The sequence below is a fragment of the Seriola dumerili genome, unplaced genomic scaffold, assembly GCF_002260705.1.
Source record: "Seriola dumerili isolate Sdu_G_001 unplaced genomic scaffold, Sdu_1.0 BDQW01000017.1, whole genome shotgun sequence".
Lineage (NCBI taxonomy): Eukaryota > Metazoa > Chordata > Actinopteri > Carangiformes > Carangidae > Seriola > Seriola dumerili.
The window spans coordinates 321831-345558 of record NW_019174272.1 but is presented as its reverse complement, the minus strand read 5'-3'; the positions used below and the strand labels follow the sequence as shown (position 1 = coordinate 345558).

Sequence of the window (23728 nt, the reverse complement as noted above, 5' to 3'; positions counted from 1 at the left end):
GATTAGACTTAGATTACAACACACAAAGGGTATAACTTCATTCTCTGCTCAGGACGCCATTACTCCATCATATCTTTACATAGAAAGTAGTTATTTGCTGCTATATTGTTGTTGAAAGTCCTGTAAACAGAAACTTAACTCCTACAGGCTCAGCCCCAGATATTTACCCCTCTGACAGACCTTTTACGCTGATGAATCTGAAACACTGAAGAAACTCGCTGGTTACTGCTGCCACATCAGCTGTAGTATTCACAAAGGACATGAGTTTTAATTATATCTTTAAACATATTGGTGACATCCTCCTCACAAGCATATTTGTGACCTCAGTGAGCTTGGAGAAAGTATATTGCAGCTGCCAATTCCTCAGATGAAGAACCAAATGCGCAGTTGTACCCACCTTGATGGAGTGGAGTAGTTAATAATGAGGTAAAACTCTCCTCTGTGGGTGAAGTACTTCATATTATTCCCAGCACCACACCCATGACCAGGAGTAGTATTCAATCAACCTTGATCTCTGCTCCCTTTACCTAATCATTTTTACACACGCACACACACATATGGATGCTCACTCAAATTAAAACAGATGGGATCCTCCTCCATTCACACAGCACACTGCAAGGGAAAAACACGAACAAGAGAGTGGAACAATAGAGTAGAGTAAAAGAAACCTTAAATGGTCACAAGTGAGTGAAATTTCAAGTATCTTTACAGGCAGTGTGCCAGTTTCTGCATCTTTTTTCAGGCACAGTTATTACAGTGTGGAGTAGAGATGATCAGATGCACCAGTGGATTTCCTGGCCAACTGCACAATTTTCTTCTGCTCAAGAAAGACCAGACAAGATCTGAAACAGCTCCAACATGAGGCTCAGCTGCTTGTTGAACTCTGCCTGGCACAGATAAATGTCTTCACACCCCACAACAGGAGTTAGACAGCAACCCATCTCCCCCTTCATCGCCCGGTCAGGCTCAGCAACGCTTCCCCTCTGCCATGTATACCCATTAATTTACTGCCCCTTGGGCTGCACTGTCTATGGCTATTGATCAAACAGTGCTCCCAGCACTATCTCGTGCCGATGATACGTTCTGTCATGAGGAAAGCAGGAAGGGAGTATTGATTCATGTACAGTTCTGCTCAGGGCGATGCTGCAGCGCTCTATGACAAGGGTCTAATTAACTTCCAAACCTCTTACAGCACTGCATTCAGCTGTGCTCTCCCTCTGATGAACACAGAACCAGTTATACCACAAGATGTGGTTGGCCCAAATAAGGTCATCCACTCTGAAAATATATGGACTGATAGTGCTGGTAGGCAGTTAAATTCAATTATGTCTTACTACAGAATTGCCATTAACATCTATTAACATCTAATTCATTACTAAATTGCTATTTCTTTACTACAGTCACAGCAAATTATGCTAAAAAACAACATTTATGGAGGCACATATATACTCATGGAGAGACATTGAGAGGAACAGTCCCTGTATTTGATGTTTAATGCATTAAAATAAAAATAAAAAATGAAAAAACAGTATTGTAATTAATGACAAAATGGTCTCAGACTTGGATCCCACCGTAGGTAACACAACAGATAGAGCAGTTTTGTATTGATAAGTAGAAAAGACTGAGGCAGTTCAGTTATGCAAAGATTTCATGGCCTCTCCTTTGCATTCCCTGCTGCTATACTGCCACCCAGTGACTTTCTGCAAAAATTAAGGCTTTTTATTTAACAAAATGTTAGACACCACACATCATAACACAGTTATAATATGATGAAAATAGTAAGAAAATTAAACATTCAGTAATTGATATGAAAAATCAACATTACATTTGGTAAAGAAATTGTAGATTTGTAGGATCAAACAAAAACATAAAACATGAGAAAATACGTTTAAGTTTTGAAATAAAAATAAAAAATTCTTGCTTTGCAAATATATAGTTGTGTTGCATACAGTCTGATTAGTATCTTCACTGTTGCAGTGTGTGAATGTGAGGACGCTACAGTTTTTACTGTGGTCACTAACTTACAGTGCAATATCATGAAACTGTAACACATCATACAAATTTGAGATGAGCTTGTGTATTATGAGAGAATAACTGACATGAGCGATGAGCAGTCTTGTTTCATGGAGCGAAAAGAGTCTGTTTTCATTCAGCCACAAACTTCAATGATTAATAAAACTTCAGCCAGAGCAGCTGATATTAATCAGTGAAATCAGAGGATGTTAGGTTGAAATGAAAACCAACATTTTGAAAACTTCCATGTTCCAAGACTTTGTACCTTTATAAACAAGACTGTGGATTTTTTTAAAAGGATCATTGTGTTAATAGCCCATTACAATTTGTATTTAGTATTAAAAGACCAATTACTAAAAAGTGTAAACAGTGACCTATTATTTTTGTAAAGGTGCTTCTAGATCATCTTTGCACATTTTAAAAACAGCTAATACATTTCATGACAGTAAAAAAAGGCAGCTTACAACAGCAACATATACAGTTTGCAACATAAATAAAAGTTTTGGTTGTTTTATTAAATATAGATTATCTAAAAATAAAAAAAATAAAATCATGAAAGGCACTTGAGGCAGGTAACTGATTTCTATGAAACAGATGCTTCTCTTGTGTGATCTTCAAAAAAACTGACTTTTTAAGCCCCTGATTAATTATTTTCTCGACCTACAGGTTAGTTTCTTACACAAATATGAAACAAATACAAAACTGGAGTAAGAGCGTGTAAAATACATGCATCTTTGTTGAGAAACATCTGAAATTGTTCTTTAAATAATTTAAAAATCATAATCAGATGTTTAGTGCATCTGTTATCAGAGCTTATTTTCAGTACTTTGGAATAAAAGGCACTCTGAAGTGAAGGGTTGTTTGATACGCTACTGAGTAAGACAGAAAAGGCCAAGAACGTAGTGTAGGGTAGGGCACAATCTTTTAGACAATCTCACATTAAAGTGTGACTTTGCCTTTTACACATATCTCCTCTGGTCATTTCCAGTTGAGGTAGGTCATCTACATTTTACATTACCCCAAAGCTTACAGTTTCAACTCTGACTGACCCCTTTTCTCCCAGTGTTAGACAGAATAACTCTAACTAACTAACTAACTAACTAACTAACTATCTCATCTTCAGAGACATGAGGTCAATCTTTTTAAAAAAAAGTATCACTTAACACCACTGCAACAATCTCAAAGTTAAAGCTTGAGTTCAAATAAATTACATTTCCACTAAAGTGAACTTTTTGACATCTTTCTCTTAAGAAGTGTGAGATTAAACAGTCAGTGATTAACTGTAGGTTTTGCGTCAATATAATATGGAGCACAACTGAATGGAGAGTCACCAGATTACCAGATAAGTGATGCCCTCCTGAGGATTATCTACCCTCATTAGCCCAATTCAGCTTCATGGCAGTAGATCAAAGGCACCACTTATAATCTCTAAAACTTTTGTGAGTTACCTGCGCCAAGATAGTTAAAAAATAATGTCAAAAAACGTCATATGTATCGAATCATTCCTCAATCTGTAAAGAGTAGAAAAAAAGCAAGCACTATGTCACACATTTGCATCTGAGCTCAGTACACATGGGTATAACATTAACCTGCTGCCCCGATCACATCACTCACTAACTCATTATCAAGGGAACTGAACACAGGTAATGGTCAAATAAGTCTTTCTGAAAAATGATGTCCGTAATTTGAACAAAAATTATATTTGTCTGCTTCTGTTTATGCTTTGTGATTTTATTTTAACCCCTCTGATTATGTGTGTTCAAGGGTTTTTCACTTTATGTAAATGGTGTTTGTGCACTGGAAAGTCTATGTGAACCACAGGCTAAAAATATTTCTGAACACAAACACTGAAGTTAAAAAACAAATTGTTTGCAGCTTGCTTCTATTCAGCAGTTCAGGGGCTAGACATTTGCAGGCCACGCAGGAACTGCTCTTACTACCAAAAATGAGACTTGTCAGGACTCCCAGAGGTCAAAACTAACAATGCATTCAGGCAGTTCACGCAAGTCATAAAGTCAAAACATTTTAAATGGCGAATGACGTGTAAATACGAGTGACAAAGCTTGAGGTTAGAGCTCTGAAGTTTTGGCTCAACACAGACAGACAACTGGCAGTGTTAAAGGGTATTGGTAAATAAATAATATGGTAAATTTTAACCTGTATTGTTCTGTTATGTCTTGGAATTAACAACACACCCAGGCTGCTATCACTAACAAGCAGTGGAGAGGTTATTTCTAGTTCCTATGTGGCATTTAAATGATTTAAACTGTAAATATATTAAAAAGTTAATAAGCCTCTGATTGCCATAAATGCACTTACACTACACAAACTCACTGACATTTATCACACATTGCAAGAGAAACCGTCGCTGCATACACCAGGCATTTTTACAGATTAACCAACCAAAGGGGATGATGTAATCGTTCAAATTTCAATCTTTGGTTGGAACAAACACCTGCATAGTTTAAAGAGTGAACATGATCACTCATAACTAAATTAAATTAAATTAGATTAACCTTTAGGTTGATGAACAAAATCTCAGAATTTCATTATATATATTATATGTATTATCACTTTGTACAAGGCGCAAAGGATATTTTCATTCTGTTGAAGTCAACTGAAAAGAATAGGTGGCTTGAGTATTTAAGTACTATAGTGGGCTTAAGATACAGTAAAGAAAGTCCTTTGGTAGAACAAATAGGATAAAATTATAATTTCATGACCAAAACATAAAGATTCTGCATCTCATAGTAAATTCAATTCTTTACATCACATCAAAGAGTGCCTTTCATTAAAAATTGAACTGTATCACAAAGTTTGATACGTACAGATGCACGGACGTGGTTTTGGCTTTATCTCTGGTCATGCCACTTAGGTAAAAAAGGTTTCGCACGCCGGGTCCAGATTTTGTTTTTCCGGCAAAGGATCCTCAGCATCCAGGTCTATTGTAGGAGTCACAGCTGTTTTAATTCTCTGAAGGATAGAGAAGGCAAAGTTTTAGAAAATCAACCTTTTAGAAAACTATGTTCGGGGAGTCGCGTAGCGCAGTGGGTTACGCAGGCGCCCCATATATAGAGGCCACAGCCCTCGCTGCAGCTGGCCCCCGGTTCAACTCCCACATCGGACGGCCCTTTCCTGCGTGTCATTCCCCCTCTCTCTGTCTCCCCCTTTCCTGTCTCTCTACTGTCCTGTCTATTAAAGGCACAAAAAGCTAAAAAAAATAACTTTAAAAAAAAGAAAAGAAAACTACAGTATGTTCAAGCACATCCGGTCTGCTCAAGCAGTAATACACAGAGGTAAAGACACAGACAGTAAAACAATCTCAGTTATTTCTGAGGAATAGAAAGTACAATATATTTAACTTATCTCCCATTCAAAAGTGTCAGCCATAAACCCAGCCCTGCCCATCACACTCTAACTTCTTCGGTCAGAAATTTTATCCACAGTAGCAGCATGTTGGTCTGTTGGTCGGTTTTCGATCCAGACTGAAATATATCAACAGTTATTGGGTTGCTTACCTGAAGAAGTGAGCCTTTGTTGCTGTAGATCTCTTGAAACGCACCAAGTGGTATCCACACTATAGAGACCAGTGAAACTCCCCAGCCCACCCATTCAGCCCATACGGGATAAGGGTACTTCCCATAATGAACAGGAGTGTACTGGACAATGCTGGAGATCAGTATGCACTATGAAGAAAAAAATGAGTTTTATACACAACCTTCATTATCAATATGAGTATACTGATAACCCCTGGGCAACAATTGGATATTGTATTCAGATTGTTAAAACCTCACCAGCACCAACATGGGACAGAGCACCAGCCAACAGAGACGGAAGTAAATGTTTGGAGTTTTTCCTTGCATCCTTTTGACCATTAAGGAGACACGTGGGACACCTGACAGAAAAAGACAAGTGGCAATTTAACACTTGGAATAACCACAAACCACTAACCCACTAAACCACAAAGTACTGATTTCTGAGTTATTCAATGAATAATTAACCAACCAAGTCCGGGGGCTTAAAGGTCTAAAGTATTCCCAATGTAAACAGGATGTGGGTTTGAACTTATGAACACTATGTGGCTCTTACCAAAGACCCAGCAGACAGCTACAACTTCAAACAAAGCCAAGAACACGAGGGAAACCACAGCAGTGTAGTGGTCCATCAGCTGAAACACATAGATGCCTCCCTGTGCAGAAAGCAGAAGAGTCAGAGAGAGGAAAAGACTGAAATGACAAAAAGACTGTCACCAGTGATAACTAGGTAACTGTTGCCACATTTAGTGGCTGTTTTTCTGTTTCTTATTGTACCTTAGTAACGTGAGGAATCCCCAAGACAAAGCCGATGATGCACACAGCCAGGGCTAGCAGCTCCTCTCTTTTTAGGAAATGCAGAACTTTGGGACCAAACTCGTCTTTTATGAAAGTCACAGCCACCTCAACTGTTGCAAACTGCAGCACACACAAAACATATCCAGTCTATAATAATAATCCCATCATCAATTTTGTGAAATTGGTCCCCTTTTGACTAGTTCTGACTTTCGGACATTCTTGCATCTTTGTCTGGGATGCAATCAAGAGCATGTGCAAAGACCTGGTTAAAACACATATTTGTTGTTTGTAATAAGCAGCCAAGAGCAAGAGCTACAAATAGAAGCAGTATATTTAGCAATATTATGACATTATCACTGCTATTGTGAAACTATGAGCATGTTAATCTCAAAGCACTGCTATGAACCCTAACCGAGCTACTTCAGTCATCAGCACTTCAGACCTTGGAGGTTGAAAATGAAAAAAAAGAAAAGAAATGAAATGAAAAGTCAGAGAGAACTGTAAAAGTCATAATCACAGTAATTTTGATGCACATTTGCACAATTATGCAAGTTAGTGCCCGACCGTCAGTTCGGCTTGAGGCACACAAACCTCCTAAATAATCTTTTACAAGTTCATGGCCAAAAAAGGGACACAGTTAGGTAAAACAGTTACAGAGACATGGTGAGCCTGAATGTGCAGAGAATATATCTTCTGTAATTGTTTTGCCTACATTAGCTGAGTAATGGAACTGGAATTTTGCCCCCCCCGTGTCTGAATGTTTCCTACAAATACAAATTCAAATGTGCAAAAGGCCAAATTTGTTGCTAAAAAATACAGGTTCAAATGTGCAGAGCTCCAGCGCTTGGCTTCATCTTCACAGATGTTCTCCGCCTTCATCACACACTTATGTGAGAGGTAGAGATGTTTACCTGGCTGTCCAGGCCCAGACACAGCAGCATAAAGAAGAACAGAGGGGCCCACAGCTGAAAGACGGGCATGGTGGAGAGGACTTCAGGGTACACAACAAACACCAAACCAGGACCTGAAGACATGATATAGCAAAGGTGTTGTTCAATCTACAGAATGCAAATATATACACAAATGTATACAAATTGTGACTGCTGTGCTTCCAGTAAGTGAGCTGAACTTTAAACCTATGTTGTCTGGAAGATATTTTTTATATGTTCCCCCTTAAATGAATAGTTAAACGTTTTCTGGCCAAGTGCTCAGTCTGTGGATTGATGCCACTCACATGTCAGTGTCAGCCAGTTAGTTGAGATTAGTTTAGCATAAAGACTAGAGAGAGGGGAGGGGCAGCCAATTTGGCTCGGTCCAAAGATAATAAAATCCACCTAGCACCCCCTCTAAAGCTCACTGATTAACATGTCGTATAGTCCCTATAGGATGGTTGCAGGGATCAAAATAACTCATTGGTATTTCTTGGATTTACCTTTAATGAACTTAAGTTTGGATGAATCACTAACTAATGTACTAATCTTCCACCTGCATGTAGGAGAACTAGCAACTGATTGTAGCAAAAGGTCAGCAGCCATCACTGTGGGACTGTCCCTTTTCAAAAGATGCAGGAGGACAGAAGATTAGGAAAATACAGTGTGTTAATTGGCCAACACACATGGTAAAGATTACTCTTGAAGAAAATTAAAAACAAAGGGAAGATCACATCAGACCACAAGGAAGTCATCATTTGACAGTGTGATTCAGCTGACAGAGATACAGTGTTGTGATCGCTTCACGGGATTCTTATCTGACCCAGAGGCTGAACACATGTTGTTGCTGTTTTTAATAATGCATCACTAAACTGACAAAGCTCCTGTTCATATGGTATTTAAACACTGAGTTACTAAAGAAAAATAAAAAAAAAAACCTTTGTTTTTGTTTTTTTGTAAACTCTACTCAAAGAACCACTGTTTTCTCATTCAGCTAACCTACAACCCTCCTTTCTGACCCAGACATCTGCCTGCTTTGGTTAAGTAAGTTACATGTCACTCCAGTACACACGCACAATAAAGTTGTGTAATGTAGGTTTTCAGTTAAAGATTATTGTTTTGTACTTTAGAAAGATCCTCTAGAGCCACAGCAGACATTATACAACGGTTTTTATAGGGTGAGTAGTGCTCCTCATGACGACAAAACCTTGTGTAAAATCGGTGGAGTGCTGCCTTAAGAAACTGTAGATTTCCACTATTTTGTCCTTCTGCGACCTGCACTGTTATTCAGTGTAGACATGTACATTTTGAAATTTGTGTTTTGTTTTACCATAAAAAGGGAGAAAAAAAGCTCCCTGGAGGATCAAAACAAAAACAACTACACTCGACACTAGAATTTAATATCTATTTATATGTCTGCTCTATTTCTGGCATATATACTATATTACACATCAGGTCCATGATTTTCTTTAACTGTTTAGATACTTACAATCAAACAAAGCTATGTAATTGTGGTGCAATAGTCTTTCCAGGCTTGATGCTCACCGTCTGTAGCTATGTTGTCCACCGGGAGGTTATGTATGTGAGCCATGTAGCCAATAGCTGAGAAGATCACAAAGCCAGCCAGGATACTAGTGAAGGAGTTGGCAAATGACACAATCAAAGCATCCCTGGGAAAGAAGGAGGATAAAATAAACCATTTCAATCCAGTTCTATTATCTGAGAAACATCAAGACAGCCGTTTTAAGTTTTCCTGCTAGATCACCAAGCTCTCATATGGTCAAAAACAGTTGTAAAAAACAGAAATGACAGTAAAAACTGTCTCTGGCAGGTAAATAATGTAGGGCAGTTTTCCGCATCCAACACAGAATCTGAGGCCTACACTGGTGGGATAATGGAAACTATATTTAAACACCCCTCATCTCCTCCTGGTCTAAATAAACTAATAATACTTACTAATAAAACTTAATTTCCTATAAAAACCTATTTCTCCCTCCAATGTGGATGGCTGGGAGTTTAGCAGACAGGGTTCATTTCAGTTCTCTGCAGGACAGTAGTGACCTTTTTAGTATGGAGTTGACACCAAAAGAAGAGACCAAAAGTTGAGCGTCTTCCATAAACAATCTGTCCCCAAGCCATGTGGAAGCTGCCACAACAATGCAGACAACTGAGAGCACTGCTGTTCACCTCACAACACACTGTCAACTGTACAGTGGATGGTTTTGGAAAACGGTAAGCATGACATTTTTCTTTTATGTATTTGTAATTGAAATCAGTTTTATTTGAGGTCTGCGATCGTGGCCTAAAATGTATATTCAGAGAATCAAAAAGAAAAAAAAAAAGTGTTTGTCTTGTTATATAATGAATGTGCTGTTAACATGCCTGGGCTATTAAGTATAATATCCAAGTCCAATAAACTACTTTTTTTTACTGATAATATAAGAAAACAGATTTTGTCTTTCAAGTCAAAGACATAGTATAACCTTTCCAAACATCCAGTCTTTACCTGAGAATGTTGTTGTTGAACTTGTTGTAACTAGCCATCGAAATCATGGAGCCAAAAGCTATTCCAAGGGAGTTAAACACCTGAGCAGCTGCATGAACCCAAACCTAGGATGGAGATAAAAGGAGAGCATGACAATTAATTTTAGCATTGTTTCATTTTAAGCAGTTTGAAAGGCCCTGTTTTCTTAATCAGCTTTTTTTTTTTACCCTGAGTAATGGGATCCTACATGAACAAAACCTTTTCTGCCAAAGTCTGAAGAGTCTTGAATCCTTCACATTACAGTTTTCGGCATTTGTGAGCTCCTGCTCTGGATTTCACTTAATATCAAAGGGAAACTATCACTCTAGTTTAGCTTTCTATCCTCTGATTACCTAAAAGTCAAATTTTCCACTGTTTAACTTCTACTGGGAACAATCGAAGTGTGCTTTTTTTTTTTTAGTTTGAGCAAAAAAAATAAAACCTATTATCTGAACCTAGGAAAATTAATACATGCATTTGAACATCTAAAAGTTAGTCTCTACTGTATTGGGCCAATGTGTAACCAAGTTCCTAAGGAGTAGCCTATTTTTTTTCTGTTACTCATTCATTAACAGAGTCTCACCTTCACTTCAAACAGTTTGCTCCAGACAGGTGTCAAAAAGAAGAGGATCCCATTTTTGGCTCCAGGAAGCTGCACATTATTGATGAGCAGGGCGAACAAGATGAAGTACGGAAATACAGCGGTGAAGTACACGACCTGTGTGACACAAAGAGGGAAGAGCAGAAATTGATCAGTGGGTGGGTTTGTTGTTTAGGTGAGGCTGTGACAGATGAGCGTGCTGGACCCGTTTTCTGTGACACCTCTGAAGATGATTTGTGTGTATATACTGCAGAATACAACGCATCAAAAGTGCATTGTACAAACACTTTTCCGAATTACAAACAGTTAATATTGTAGATCTCATCCGTGAAAACATTGACTTAACCTACAGACTACAGACTACAGACTATACACTATATTCCTGGAAACCTATAAACGTCCTTGTCTTTATCCCCGGTATTATAAGACACAATGTCACAAGGCAACATGTTTTCAAACAATGATATCAAAGACTGGGACCAACACAAAAAGATATCTCAATAACCACTATGCAAAAACACATCTTGCAGAAAAGCAGCATGATTCTGACCTTGCCAGTGGATTTAACTCCTTTAAATATGCAAAAATACACAATGACCCAGGAAATAAGGAGATAGCCAAGGAGTTCCCAGCGAAGGCCACCAGCTTCTTCAATGCTACTGGTTTTCTCCAGGAGCCTGTGGCTGGAAAAATGGAAAAAGAGGAGTGAACATACAAATAGCAAGTGATGTCCTCGAAAACCCTGACAGATGATGTGTGTTCATGTAAGACCCAGATCACTCTATAGTAAGAAGATGGATGTTTGTGCAGTAAGTGTGACAGAGAAAAAAAACAGCTAGAGTGGTTCTACAAATACTGTCAATACATAGATACAGTAAATTTCTGCACTTAATAAAGGAACTGAAGTCTCCTCACTCGAAGAACTGTTGACTGGCAGACTGCAGGTGGGTGGCGTTGCCGGGGAAACCACTGGAGCAGTTTTCGATGGCATTCCAAGTGTTGTTGCAAGACTTCCAGGGAAGCGTCGCTCCGAACGAGTTGAAGAAATAGTAAAGTGCCCAGCTCATGAGCACATTGTAGTACGTGGAGAACACAAAGGAGATAACAACTGTGGCCAGACCAACACCTGCAAAGTGACACGCGGCGGGGAAAAAAGACAGAACTGAGAGACAACTCTGCAGAAGCCATGCCACTTGTAGGGGAAGAAATTGTACACTTTACTTCTTAAAATTGTAATAAAATCCCTCTCAAACTCCATATTTTGCAATGAAGTGTCAATTATTTTGGCCCAGGTTTAGAATTATGGGAAGTATAATGTAGGCTTCATATAAAGACAGACAACAGAGAAGACGGGTAATCTCTGGTCAGTGGTGGCCAAGGTGAAGTCAAGCAAACTCGGCCACAGATAAAAGGAATTCCTTGAGCCATGGATTAGAAATTCCACTGTGTCATTTGGCTGGTGAATATAACAGGCTCTTGACCAAAGTGAGTAAAGGTGAGATCAAAGTCCTCCAACAGATGTAAATTATTCAGTCTTTTAACACCTGTGGTTCCTGGCCTCTGTGTCAGGTTTCAGGTTGGGGTGTGTATGTCTATGTGTGCTATATGTGCGTTTCTAATTTTTCACCTGTCTCCCCCTCAGGGAGCTCAGGGCAATGACTCAGCTAAAAAGCTTGGCCTGTCGAGCAGGTAGAGGTTCATTATTTTGCCCAAGGACACTTCAGTAGAGTGGACAGGTTTTAACACTGTTAAATACAAGAGGAGTACTTATGAAATATCTGACACAACAAAAGAACTGTAAACTTTTATATTCTGAGAACAGTTGTTTAAAGGACTAGTTCAACATTTTGGGAAATACACTTATTCACTTTCTTGCAGGGAGTTTGATGAGAAAATTTAACATCTTTCTCACATACATGATAAATATGTAGCTGGAGCAAGCAGTCAGTTTAACTTGGCTTAGCAGAAAGACTGGAAATGGGGAAATAGCTAGCCTGCATCGCTCAAAATGGACTACATTGCATATTAGCACCTCTAAAATATATAAAATATATAAAATATAAAATCTTGTTTGTTTAATCTGTATAAAAAAACTTTTGAAAGGGTGATGGACTTGACTATTTCTTGTTGCTGGTCCTGGCCAAGAAATCATCTGGCCACAACCCCCATAACAACTAACTGTCATGTTTACCTCATATTTTGTGCGGAGCCAAGCTAGCTGTTTCCTCCTGTTTCCAGTCTTTGTGCTTAGCTAAGAAAACATACATAACATGCAAGACTTATAAAGCGGCATCAAACTTCTCATCGCATTTTCAGCAAGAAAGCAAACAAGCGAATTTCCAAAATTTCTGTTCCTGCTCCTGACCTTTTGCATCATGTTTTCTTTGCCATATTTGTTTATCTTTGTGTGTGTTTTCCAATGATGGCAGCAAAAGCGAGGACAATTCTCTCTGCTGTTTTCAGAGGTATATAAAAACTTTGCCTCCTGAAAACATTTTTTTCCTACTTGTTGTGGACAGGCTGGAATGCCATGCTCCACTGGATCCAATCTCACTATCTGATAAAGTGGAAGGAGAGGCGGCTGAAAAACAACTCTGTGTCAACATCATGACAGAGCCAAGGGAAGCCCCCTCTGAGCTCCAGGATCAGCTAGAACCACTGGGTATAGTCCACGTTGAGCACTCCTTCCTTTGTTATTGCCTGTTTGCCTCTTTCAGTCTACACGTCTAGCTTACATGGTCGAGTGCTCCACTGGTACACCAGACAAACTCCACGTGGTGCAGTGATGCCTCATTTCCAACTGACAAAACATATCAGTCTGCTGGACTCAATAACAAGGCGGGGGGGGTGGACAAAGATAGAGGGAATCAGTTAGAGCTATCCTCCTCTGTCTCCAGTTCTTACTTCATTACCCTGTCATGCTTCACCTGTTAAGTACATTGCCCTCATTGAAACAAATTGGACAATCAACACAGTCCTGAGTGGTAAAAAAATTTCTCCAGCTAAAATTATGCTATGATCAAGCCTACTGCAGTGAATTACAAATGAGCATGTTTGTTGATTTGTGATAGATATTTGTGGGCATCTGAATCACTGATCACAGGTACATCACAGTAAACTGCACTTGGGTTGCACAGGGAAATCATTCAAAAAGAACATACAGAAAAACTACCTGCTTTTGGCCCTTGTTTAGCACAGAGCATTAACCAGGAAGAAATGAGCGATAAATCAAGTGAAGGACCCATACGTTTTGACCGGGTAGATAATCTCTGTCTTTAAGGAGATAAGAAAACTATGGAGAAAAATCTTAAGTTAGAACAAGGCAGATATCATTTTCAATTCACACCCATAAGTACTGATTGTTGATGGCTGGGGTCTTGTTTGATGAGCTGCCAAGTGACTGTCAGTGCTCTCCAAGTCCACACATCCCAGTTCATTCACATATTTGATTTACAGTTTTGCAAATACCTCCTTTTTTTCATGAGCACTGTAACCCCTTAAAACAAACAACCCATTGTACTGAGCCACAATTAGCCAGATGTTTACAATTTGTTTTAACAACTTATGTGGACTGTAAGAAACACACCTTCAGTCACCCACATTTGATTTAACTATCATTCAAATATGCAGAATTTAAGAATATTGGTTCACATTCGAATTATTTGACAATTTCTTTCTGTGAATTTAAAATGCATTCAATTACAGAAAGAAATCCCAGAATTTACTTTTGAAAAAACATGAAGTAAAAAAATAAATAAATAAAAAATACACTGATTATAGTGATTGTAAATTTTGCTTAACAAGTTCTCATCCATCAACATGTTAAAACAATTCATTTATCAAATAGAAAAACTTTGTTACAAACTTAGAGGCACTCAGAAAGAGCATGCCTTCACCAGGGTTAAAAATTGATCAGTTTTAAATATTCATTTGGATCTGGAGCATCAAGCACATAATGACAGAGGATCATGGGATAAACGTGCAAGATTTTTTTTAAATTTATTTAAAGCAGTATGTCCTGAGAAAACAGTGACAAATTCCTATCTCACAATGTACAAAAAACTTTTCAAAAGATTTCTGAAAAAGCTTAAAGCTTAGCTTGTTCTTTGGCTCCTGGCCTAACTTCCCATCACATCTAACTGCAATTGTGACATTTTTGGATATCTTGGCAAAACAAACTAAATACAAGACCCCCATGGCAGATATAAAAAGACGTTATAACCTATCAAACAGGACACATTTTCATTTACTGTATGACTGTAAGTTCACTCAGTGGCCAGTCAGTGTAAAACCACTGCAACAGCTCATCCAAGTAAATTTTTAGACAGCAATTGAGTAGGTTTATCACAACCTGAAAGATGATTTATTCATCTGTGAAGAATTGTGGCTTTAGGCGAGACTCACTACAGCAACTCATCTTTAATTACATGAAGAATTTGCTTTAGGTCATGCTGTGTCATGTTTGATAAGGTACATATAATATGTAATTATACCTGTTTTTAAGGTTGTCTGTCAATCATCGTCATCACCTGGTCAATCCTGAGGGCGTCTCTGCACCAGCTTTAAATACATGACTGGGAAGATTTCAGTGCATTCTTCCCTCACGGAAGGATCTACTTTACTCCCGACATTAATAAACTATTGCTGTTTGTTTGTTTTTTTCCTTATTCACCTGTGAGTCAGCACATGTGCCATGTTACCTGATAACTAGGCATTGATGGGAACAGCAAATACATACAAGTTACAACTAACAGGAACCAGGGCTAACTTTCACAAAATATTTGAGTGTTACATTAAATCAAGCAATCATCACTTCCAGTAAAGCTTATTGGTACACAACTGCAGGCTACTTTATTGGGTTATTTATTTTCTTATTTCCTGTTCTCTGTTCTATTCAGCTATACATATCGTTTCCCCTAACAAATGATTCTAACAATGACAGCAATTATTGTTACTGCATTTAACTGCCCTGCCCATGGAGAGAAATAAAGTCCTGTCTAATCTTTTATTTTAAATTTTTTGTTACAAATTTTAAATAAATGAACAATGTATCAGCCTCTTATTAAATGATCCAGATCAGTTGATAGGACCATACTGTTTAGAGTATTTTATATTCCTACTCTGATGCCTAGCCCTCTCCTGTAATGATCTAGCTCAAAAATGTGGAGCTCTTTGTTTACATACTGTGTTGATTGATTGGGATTTCTTGGACTGATAGTTAATAATCAACTTTTTGGGGGTAGTAATTTGTTCAACAGTGAATTGTATCAACCTTTTCCTCGTCTCAAAAATGTAGTGAAGGAAAAAAAACAAAACAATAAATCCTCATTCCCTGATATATATCCCTTTAGATCAGTCATTGGCCTGAATGAGCTTACATGGGTAGTGGCACAATTGTCTGCTTTCTCTGGTGGAACGTTCTGTTATTTTATCATCCTTTTGCTTAATGAAATCACTGATCTCTGAATTTTGTTTTCTAAAAGGTATTAGGGGATGCACCTGTTAGTTTTGGCAATGTAGCCTATTGAAATAATTTTAATGCAAATATTTGGTAAGGATTAAGTAATTTATTGTATTTAGAAGTGAGCACAGCAACACATGCAAACATAAATGTCCTATTTTATGCAGGCTCCAATAGTGAAAAAACATTGTGTGTTAATGAAGGAAAATCCATCAGATGTTCATCCTCATCACATGAGGAGCCTTTGGCCTGGAGAGTCACTCACCTTTTAACAAAGGACAAATTTTGGTGAGCGCATGCACTGGCCCTAAACGAGTGTACTGCCCGATAGCAAACTCCATGAAGAGCAGAGGAATGCCACACAGGAGCACCATGGTGAGATAAGGGACCATGAAGGCACCTGAACCAGAAGAAGAAAGAGAAGATGCTTTATAGGTTCCTCCTGAGTAATGCTGCCTGGAGAGATAAACATGATGTGGTAGCTGCTGTCACTGTTTAGATAAAACATATTTAACAGTTAAGTTGTTACTGATGACTTTATAAGTGGTTAATAAAGTATTAACTAATGTTTAACAAATCACTTATAACCTGTGGTAATCTATTGATAGAAACTCATTTTGGGAATGCCAGGGTTTGAGGCTACATAGGCTAAATATCTTTTGTAGCTTTTTCTTTTTAGATAGACTTGTCCTTTAACTATGAAAAACACATAACCCTCTATTCTCAGGGAAAACTCAGATCTGGGCATTCATTTATGAATTACTTTCTTTTAATTATAACTGTGGGCTTGATGGCTTATTAGTGTACACCCACATCTTAATAAGTAATAAACCATAACTTATTTCAATTCAGTGAGAATGATAATCAATAGCGTTGAAACTCTTGCTTAACAACAGCTACAGTTTCCGTACTGAATCTTGCTGAGTCATTGTTATGATATAGTAAATCATGACCATGAGAAAAAATTTGCTTGTATAACATTTATTTAAGGTTGCTGATTCTTCTTTCTTCTTTTGTAATTCAAAACAATTGTGTGTAAATTATTGGTGAGAATATTTTATAAATTATATAAATTAATACATTTCTGAAACAAAACAAAAAAAGTATTTCAGGTTTGATGTTGCACACGTCTCCTTTCCTTATCTATGGCCCTATCAAATTGATCCCGGCTGCTTTTAGTGTATTTGTACAGCTATTGTATGTATTTTGTTGGCTATACAACAGCACCACCCTCAAGGAGCTATATGGAAAATGGACCGCCATTTCACAGTAGGTTAAATACATCTGTATACCAGCATGCCAGCATTCTTGACCTCTTAGACAGTCTCACCTCCACCGCTGCTGTAGCACAGGTAGGGAAACCTCCAGACATTGCCCAGTCCCACAGCATAGCCCACCGATGCCAGGATGAACTCCAGCCGTCCGCTCCATGTGGGTCTCTGAGCCTCTACATCCGCTCTCCTCCCGGCGATCACTTTGAGATCCAAGGGTTTCAGAGCATAATCTGTCTCATCACATGGTATCTTTGAATTTTCGGCACCGACCTCCATTGTGACTTACTAGTTATGCAGTTATAGTATACAGTCAGACGGTGCTGTTCTACACTGTAGCCTATCATACATCCGAAAAATGACAAATCCGGTTAAATTTAGAGTTAACCAGCTGCATCGACTCCACTGGATCAACCCTGACGAGTAAATTAAATCACAGGCTCACCCTATGGTGATCTTATCAAACCGACATTGTACTTCAATAAACATCTGGTTTACTACGGTGATTGATGATTTTCAATTAAAGCCAATACTACGCCCAATTAAGACAGTGAGGAAATGCTACAACACAAAGCAACGTGCACATGCAAAGCGCACCGTGTCTGTTCCCCACTCACATCAACTCGCCTGGTGTGATGTGACATAACTGCAGATGTCCTTTTCTATCTTAGCTGGTACCGCCAAGCGACCAGGGATGTTTTAGATAGGCTACGCCTTTTTTCCAAAATAAAAGCCGTTGAACTCAATAAGCTAAGAGAGGTCAATTACTCAATAAGGTACTACCTCATGTGTCACAATAAATAGGAACTTACAAAACGTCCAGTGTTTTGCGCTGTAGGCAATACGTGTTGATTTTGCTCAAGAAGTTGCATTTTTCACACCAGTGGCCTAATGAAGAGGGGTATAGGGGTCCAACAACAGGTTTTTGCACAAGATGTACACAAGGAAATTGAATTGACAGGTTAGCTCAAATATAGGTATAAATACTGTACATAAAACATGTCATTTAGCTCTAAATGATGATGCAACTTGACTTAAGCTTCACGTTACCGCAATCCTCGAGACTAGCTCGTGTGGGTAGAAAAAAACGAACACCAAGAATAAAAGAATTTGGTGCTTTTATTTTGAAGACAAAATCGGTGAACTTCAAGTTCATTTCGCGTTGTTCTCTATTGGTTTACAACCCGGAACCTGTGCAGTGCTCACCGTTGAGCTTTACAGAGCATAACTGTCCGTGGCAGACATTGGAAAAAAAAAAAAAGAAAAAAAAGAAGAAATTCGTGCGTGACAGCGGCATTTAAAGAACTGTCTTCGTAATCATAGTAAAATGCCCTCTTTGCCATGCAGATCATAGCTAGGTGTTGTTTAAGTGTAGTTGTTTTGAGACACCGCAAAAAGTAAGCAGTAAAGCTGATAATGTCTAGTCTGTTTTTTTTTTTTTTTAATTTTATTGAAAATTTTGTAAGATTATAAACAGTCTGCAGTTGTGTTCTCTTAACAAAACGTTTCCAGAAGACATTTGGAGCTTGGAGAGGTCACCCCAATGAATTAAAGAACTAAAAAGACAAACATAATACTGGAGGTGGATTTTCCATAACCTGGCAACCCAAAAGTTGTGCCAACAACTGTGCCAACATTTGTTTTTTGAATGTTTATTTGCAACCTTTGGAATAAACTTTCATTAATCGCTCTCAAAGATGCACCAGGTTGTTGCAAATGTTTCTCTGTTATGGTGGAGACTATTTACATGAGCTTACATGTATGGAAACAACAAATGCAGTACAACTATACATGTTACTAGTAGGCCTACCTTTTTTTTTTTCTTTTTTCCAATTGTGCTAATTGTGCTCAGTAACAGGGTCAAAAAGCATCACAACAAAAGCTGCGTAGACAGTCTTTTCAGCAACAACATAAACTTTCTCAAAGAAGAAACTAACTCTACGTTACAGCTCAGAGAGCTCTCACAGAAGAAACTGCATGTTACTGAAAGAAGTGGCCCAACATTGGTATTGGGTCAGGTCACACTTAGGGTAGAGTCATAGGTCCACTGCGGCATTATGACTGAATTTATTTCAGTAAATACCCTATACCAACAAATCCCTTTCAATTTTACATACTGCATATATAGTAATATGCTTTATCCAAAGAGGAGACCATCTGTGCTTCATGGGACGGCTTTCTCACAGACTGCCCCCACAAACAAGGAAAAAAAGATTAATAACCACCTTATCAGGAATATTCTCCTGATTACATTTTAACTGTAGACTGATTCATTTATTCTTCCATATTACAATTTTTCTCAACTATTTGAATTCATTGTTGGAAATCATGGGCACATTTTTGCAAATAGGTGACAAAATCATACAAACTGTATTCCAAGTTGCAAAGAGAGAGAAAGAGAAGAGAGAAAATGCTGAGAGAAGTCCTTAACTCAAGTCAGCAAGAAAAAAAAAGAAGTTCATGCAAATAGTTGTTGCTTACTGTTTTTTACTCAAACAAACTTTTTTTAATGGGAAAGTGCTAATATTCATTGCATATTAAAAAAAACATTAAGGTTTTTTTGTACTTATCACTGGCTGTAATATTACATTCAGTGGTTTTATTCAAGATATTTGTACTATGTTGTCTTCAAGGTTTTCTCTCTCTGTGTGAGACCTATTTAGCCTGTTTTAATTGGGTTCAATACAAGTGTTATTTCAGATTTTTGAGCTTTGCTTAACTAATTTCTGAAATCATCAACTCATAGAATTAGTCTGCTGGAGTGGGGGAGCCAGCTAGCTAAGGCCAGGCAACAAGCTGCAGCTAGCTGCCACGGGAGCCAGGCAACCATCATCAGTTCACAATTTAGTCACTGAACGTGGGTGAAAAAGGTCCCCCCTTACCACTAGGGGAAGAGAGAGAGTCCAGCAAGATATCCACAAACTCCTTTATTTTCTCTGACGAAATTTTGTCTTGAATTAACGTGAATTACTTGAAGCAGTGGAGTAGGGCTTTTGATTGTGAGGGAAAGACGAATATTTATATACTAGTATATTATACTTGTCGTTGTGCGAGCTTTATCGACCAGGGTCGTGGTGTCCATTTGGTATGCACATAAGAGTCTGTTGTGTCCGATTACTCCGGCTGCTCTCTGAATCTCTGTTAATGTTTCACTTTAGTTCAGTTTTTCCTCATAAGTAATTCCTCATCTCAACCAAAGTCATAAAAGGTCTCAAGCAGTGTTTTGCCTGTTAATTTCTGTACTTTTTCCATGCAAGTAAATCCTCTTACCAATCACATCAATGTAGGATCTCTGATAAGAAAGTGAACTTAAAATTTCTGACGCTGTCAGACTTACCTCCAGACCGGTAACCTGCAATTGACTTCTCTGTGCACACAGGAAGAGCCTGGGCGAAGTGTCCTGCTTTGCTGAGGTCAGGGACTGTTTAGAGACCAGTATGATTAAGAGGAGGGTATTTGAGTATTTTAGTTACTGATCGCTGACAATACATGGAGCCAGGGATGGTAATGGGATACTACAGCAAGATGAAAGCGGCTTCTTCTCCAATGGTGTGTCATTTCCCGATCCATACCAGAAACTAAATTTGTTCTACACATGTGCACAGCAGTGGCATGTAGGTTGGAGTGGAAAAGACATTGGGGAAAAGTAAGAGAGAACAGGACATGATTAGTAGAATAAGATTAGGTCATACCAAACTAATTCATCGTTACATCTCATAGGAAAACATGCATCTGGAAACTGTGACATCTGCAATCAAAAAGAGTCTGTGGAACATGTGTTTTTTGTCTGCCCAAAATATGAAAATGAGAGGGACCTATCAAGGACTCAGTTGGAACAAGAACGGATCAAACACGTGGATCTTTCAGCTATTTTTACAAAAAAATCCTGGGAAAGATGTTTTGAATCATATTTTTATCTACCTAAATGACACTGGATTGATAACAGGAACACAAGGACTCAACAGTAGATGGTGATAATGATCCATATGGTTGCAACTGGCCATTAAAACAAATAAGAGGAACAAGAAGAGGAAGCAGTGGTGCGCTGTGACTTTAACAGATAGGGAAGCAGAGCCAAGTTGCCAACTAATATGGGCCAGACTAAAACTTACCTTTTCATGACAGTAGTAGTAGCAAATTAAATTCAGGGCCTGTCCTGTCTCATGATCTTGCTGCTCTCTGCCTGGAAAACTTCACCTTTCTCCTTCCTGGCTGAAAAAGTTTGGATTATTTTTCTCAACAGACAGTTAACGCATCAAAAGTGCACTATGGAGGAAAGATTGTCACATCTATGGTAATCTTCAGCATGTTTACTATTAACTGACAATGACACACTTCAGTGACAATGAAGAATCCTGCATTTACCTGTCTGAATGTTGTTAACCTTCCCTGGCTCGTAGTCTGGACCCAGGACTGTAGTTGGGAAGCACGGGGGAGATGCGGAACATGGGTCGTGAGGAGGAAATTTATTTACTGACAAACAGCCTAAAGTGCACAAACATCCCACTGTACGTTCACAGCTATACTGCTAACTACTAGCTAAGCTAACTAGCTAACTTCTGCCCCGATCGCCAGCTTCACCGCTGCTCAATTTGTGTAACAATATTCGGTCTAAAACTTCTCAAACTTACAGCAGATCTTATATAGAGACGATAAATCACTGTAATTTACTGGTTTACTTGCTTCTGGTTCCTCTTCATTTGATGCCAAGTTTAGTTTTCACACACAAGTCTGCGCGTGCGTATAATATTGCAATATCATAACTGCTTGAGTGAACCACATGCCAATTATTTCAGGCATCGAACCAAAAACCCATTCAAAATGCTCGCGAGACGAGGGAACCCAAAGTGCTAAAAGGATAACTAATTTCCGAGTTGTAGGACTCATTACTGCAGCATTCTCTGCCGCCATCATGTTTTTAGTCGACCATATTTAAAGTAAGAAGGGCGGGCTATTCACGTGGATACCATCATCTCAATGGCAGAATAATGAAATGACTACGGTGTGAACTGATTTTAAAAGAGAAATCATTATTTTTGGTGTTATTATGATAGGTCACCTCAGTACAATGTAGGCTTATCACTCTTATATTACCTGATGTTCGTCACAACTCATTATAAAACAGTCATTGTCATTTTTCCCCTACTCAGTATCATGTTTGACAGAAGGTACTCTAGTTCCACATAGACTATACAATGGATAGTGATCAGGGACAGTGGCTGTTTGTTATGGTTATTGACCTTATCAGCACCTTCAGAAGAAACAGGGTGAACTGTTGTTTATTGGTATTATCTGTGTGGTGAACCAGCTTAAATGAAAGAAATTTTATCTTATTTCCAAAGTTTGCTTTGGACTTTCCAACTCTTAACAGGAATTCCCAATGTTGATCTAGCATTGCTCTATAAATCATTATCACTGATTCTCTGTCAGAACCTACCACACACTTAAGAATTTTGTTTTGGCAATTTCTTTTTATATCCCAATTTCATGTATTTTGTGTTGTCCGTGGAAATTTTGAAGCTCCCATCATTGGCCCACTCAACCCAGAGTTCTTTTAATTAGGTTGAAAACATAGGTGAGGTTCCTTCCTCAATGGCCCCATCACCTGCAAATAATGAAAGACCATATTCTTTTCCCACTACACTTACTATCCCATCAACTAAAATTTGAAAAGGTATAGGGTTAATAACACTACCCTGAAAAATGAAAATGAAATTCTTCTTGAATGCTGAGAGTTGCTATTTCTCTGAACAGTTACAGACTTGATGTAATGAGTCTTGGCCACATGGAGAGAAGACCTTCAGATGATTCTTCTGTGAAAGGACTTTCAGAGTGCTTTGCTTTATATTACATCAAGCAAACAAAAGAACTGCAGTTGCTGTCTCATGACAAGGTTGACTCAATCAGTCATACATTCAGGTGTTGATCATAGAGCTATTAATAACCCTTCCTTCAATAGCATGTCATATGCTTTTTCCAATATGCAGATACCAATATCCAGATTCAATACAGAGTCCATTGCTGAGCACCACTGCCTAAAACCACTCTGATATGACACAAAGTAACCCCTTTTTTCTAAGGGATTGCTTTTATGTTTTTTTATTGATTCGTTGAAACCGTTTGATGAGGTGTTGATTCAATTGTATGTTCATTTGGTAAGGCTGCAGTTTGTGGTGCTGTTGAATCGCGTTGCACTTTACTCAGTGTTGATTATATATTTTTGCCCACGCCATTTATATCACACACATGGGATTGTCTCCAACACACTCTCAAGATGCACACGGTCACTACCCCTGGACAATTGAAGGCGATGATCTCAAACCACCTCAAAGCAAATGCTTTCACTGAGTATTGTCCTCCTTTGAATCTCTATCTTGACATCATTGCAAATGAAGGAAACCTCAATGATCTATGAGGCTTGAATAAATACATGAAATATCAGTGAGGGTTGGCTACAAGACAGAAAAACATCTCTGTATAGTGAGTTCAACAGTATCATGATTTCCAAAATGATCATAAAGTTGAGTCAGCACTGCTCTAAAGTGGCATGATAACAACACAAAAGTATCAAATTGAGATTGTAATTATAAAAATTATT

At 38.4% G+C, this 23728-nt stretch overlaps 1 protein-coding gene across 2 annotated transcripts; it reads right to left on the bottom strand.

Moving 5' to 3' along the window:
- Positions 1 to 1475: 1475 nt before the first annotated feature.
- LOC111226774 (sodium- and chloride-dependent GABA transporter 1-like) lies at positions 1476 to 17786 on the bottom strand. 2 transcript variants are annotated; one of them, XM_022752095.1, is made up of 14 exons: positions 17420 to 17786; positions 17190 to 17333; positions 16125 to 16259; positions 11314 to 11524; positions 10949 to 11081; positions 10381 to 10515; positions 9780 to 9883; positions 8819 to 8943; positions 7256 to 7368; positions 6324 to 6464; positions 6103 to 6202; positions 5808 to 5908; positions 5532 to 5699; positions 1476 to 4986 (listed from the first exon to the last, which is right to left on the bottom strand). In XM_022752095.1, the coding sequence occupies exons 1-14, from the start codon at positions 17475 to 17477 to the stop codon at positions 4885 to 4887; spliced, it is 1770 nt and encodes a 589-aa protein (XP_022607816.1). In that variant the 5' UTR covers positions 17478 to 17786; the 3' UTR covers positions 1476 to 4884. The 2 variants fall into 2 exon arrangements, with proteins under 2 accessions (XP_022607816.1, XP_022607809.1); XM_022752088.1 differs by having other exon boundaries at positions 17190 to 17786.
- Between the last annotated feature and the right edge of the window lie 5942 nt (positions 17787 to 23728).

What these genes read in the sequence shown, in the direction of transcription:
- LOC111226774 (XM_022752088.1), bottom strand. Translation starts at nt 17,409, where the DNA reads ATGGAGGTCGGTGCCGAAAATTCAAAGATACCATGTGATGAGACAGAT. An exon ending in GCCAGTCAACAGTTCTTCGA is followed by an intron (nt 11,082 to 11,313) that starts GTGAGGAGACTT and finishes CCATTTTTCCAG; the next exon opens with CCACAGGCTCCTGGAGAAAA. An exon ending in GGATTCCTCACGTTACTAAG is followed by an intron (nt 6,203 to 6,323) that starts GTACAATAAGAA and finishes CTTTCTGCACAG; the next exon opens with GGAGGCATCTATGTGTTTCA.